This window comes from Austrofundulus limnaeus, unplaced genomic scaffold, assembly GCF_001266775.1.
Source record: "Austrofundulus limnaeus strain Quisiro unplaced genomic scaffold, Austrofundulus_limnaeus-1.0 Scaffold442, whole genome shotgun sequence".
NCBI lineage: Eukaryota > Metazoa > Chordata > Actinopteri > Cyprinodontiformes > Rivulidae > Austrofundulus > Austrofundulus limnaeus.
The window spans coordinates 35,561-37,832 of record NW_013952844.1 but is presented as its reverse complement, the minus strand read 5'-3'; the positions used below and the strand labels follow the sequence as shown (position 1 = coordinate 37,832).

The window sequence follows — 2,272 nt, the reverse complement described above, 5'->3', positions numbered from 1 at the left end:
CCATATAAAATGTTTGTCATAATCAAGTCTTGTGATTATTTAACAGGAGTTTTACTTTTAAAAAGTAGTTTAGTTATGATGTAAAAACAATAAAAATTAAACCAAGATTTAGAATAATAATCATTTTGATCCATACATTGGTAAGGTCTGACTGGGCCTCGTGCCACTTTATGTTCAAGAAATTGGGCCCCGATGTCAAAAATGTTAAGAACCCCTGCTCTAAATGACTTAATCAGGTGTTTCATCAACTTTTTAAATCAAGCTGTGGTTATTTTGCTAAGTTTAGAACTTTAACTATGTTTAATTATTTTCCTGTTTTCCATCACTAAAACAGATTAAACCTCAGTCACTCACTCGTGCTACCGTTCTGCTTCTGTTGGCTCGGCGGTCGCACCGACAGCGATGAGTTTCCTCCCACCATCCCGCTTCCCGTCGATCCCGAGCCGCCTCCACTGCTCCCGATCACGCCGATCCCACTTCCYGGAGCTAAGCTTCCCACGGGACTCTGCGGCAGCAGGGAAGACCCCTGCACCCCCGACTGACCAGAGCTCAAACCCAGAATCCCGGAGCCGATGCTGCCCACTCCCGGGGCYGCGCTCAGCACGCCCCCCGAGGAGGAAGTCGGCCCGCCGACTGTGATGCTCCCGCTGCCGATGGCCCCCAACGCGTTGCTGGTGGTCGAGGCACTGACGCCTCCGAGGGAGCCCGGCAGGCCTGAGCTGCCCGTGCCTAAGGCGGCCGCTTGGGCGTAAGGAGTCGGGGTGGAGCTGGACAGGAGGCTGGCCATCGTGCTCAGAGACGCCGGCATCCCTGACAGGCCGAGGCCCCCCGACATTGGGCTGGTGGGGATGGAACTGGACAGGATGCTTTTTCCCAGAGAGAGTCCCAGACTGAGGCCGAGGCTGTTGGAGGATGACGCGGGCCCCAAAGGCGCCGGGGGCTGGGAGTTCGAAGTGAGAAGCCCCTGCGTGCCGACGTTCGGTGGCGAGGATGCCGAGGGGGCGCTGTGGCTGTTGGTGGAGACGCTCGAGTTGGAGAGGGGGGCCGAGGAGCCCGCCGAGTGTTTGGCCTGCTGCTGCACCGACGGGTGGGGCGGCTGCTGCGTGGCGTTGCTGTAGCTGCCGGCCGAAGTGTGGGAGATGTTGTTGTGATGACTGCTGCCCCCGCAGCCACCGCCGCCACCGGCCATGGTGGCCAAAGAGACCAGGGAGGATGAGGTCAGTCCCGAAGCGGAAGAAGACGACGAGGAAGAGGAAGACAACGAAGAGGAGGGATTCCCGTTTTTTACAGGTGACTGGAAAAGAAGCACAAATGGAGAATCAACGTCTTTGTCCCGTTTGAACAAGGTAGAAACGATTAAACTCACCGTTTCTTTCTAACTTAAGTTTCCAACTTTTGGGAAGCTCTGATTTTGATTCTGAACAACTTCATTTCCTCTCTATAAGAACTACTTTCACATTTATGAATGAAGTAAAAACTTTATTCTGTTATTTGTGACAAACCTGCTACTTTTCTATGAAATCGACACAAAACCACAGTTTCAATGATGCTATATTTGTCACCAAACTGTCAAATTCACAGACAAAAAAAAAGAAAAAAATATATCTAATTTAACCAACTCTGTATCCAGGCTTCTAAAAGTCTTAATCTAATAAAAACTGGTCTTCACACTAACCTGGCTAACTTCACTGTCTGTTGAACGTCCCCTCTTCTTGTCATCTTCTGAGTTTTCCTGTTGGAAAAAAAAACAACAACAAGATTTTAAATTCCAGTATTCTGATTTTATTGTTTCCTGGCGCACGAAGAGGTCCTGGTGTCAACTTTGGGAACCACTAATTTAAAAAAAAAATATTAAAAGCAGTGCTATTCAACACAGTTACTGCAGATCAACAGCTGAGGGGCCGAACATCCAGCAATTAAAGTCATTATGTAAATAAACCAAGTATTACAAAGATCTGTTACCTTTGAAATTGTTTATTTTGCCGCATTTAACCATGAATACAACATACAGAACCCTATAATAAAAGTAGTGATAATAAAACAACAAAAACAAAAATATAACATTATGCCTCATATTTGACACAAATATTATTTTGACATCTCTGACTTGCCAAATTTTTATACTAATATTTTCATTTTCACTGTTTCATCTTCAACTGCTTGTAATTTTAATTGTCTTGAGTGTGCATAGTTTTTACCAGCTTCTAGTGTCTGTAGATATCCAACATGTCTAAAGACTCCATTACATTAGATGTTATATTACTACATTATA

The 2,272-nt window shown here is 46.2% G+C and overlaps 1 protein-coding gene across 1 annotated transcript in view; it reads right to left on the bottom strand.

Moving 5' to 3' along the window:
• Positions 1 to 2,272, bottom strand: part of LOC106529426 (CCR4-NOT transcription complex subunit 3) — a 31,823-nt gene that overhangs the window by 8,348 nt on the left and 21,203 nt on the right. Inside the window, exons 11-12 of the mRNA XM_014024846.1 lie at positions 1,676 to 1,732; positions 355 to 1,294 (exon numbers count right to left, since the gene is read on the bottom strand). Of these exons, the coding sequence (XP_013880300.1) occupies positions 355 to 1,294; positions 1,676 to 1,732 (997 nt within the window). The remainder of the gene's footprint in view (positions 1 to 354; positions 1,295 to 1,675; positions 1,733 to 2,272) is intronic.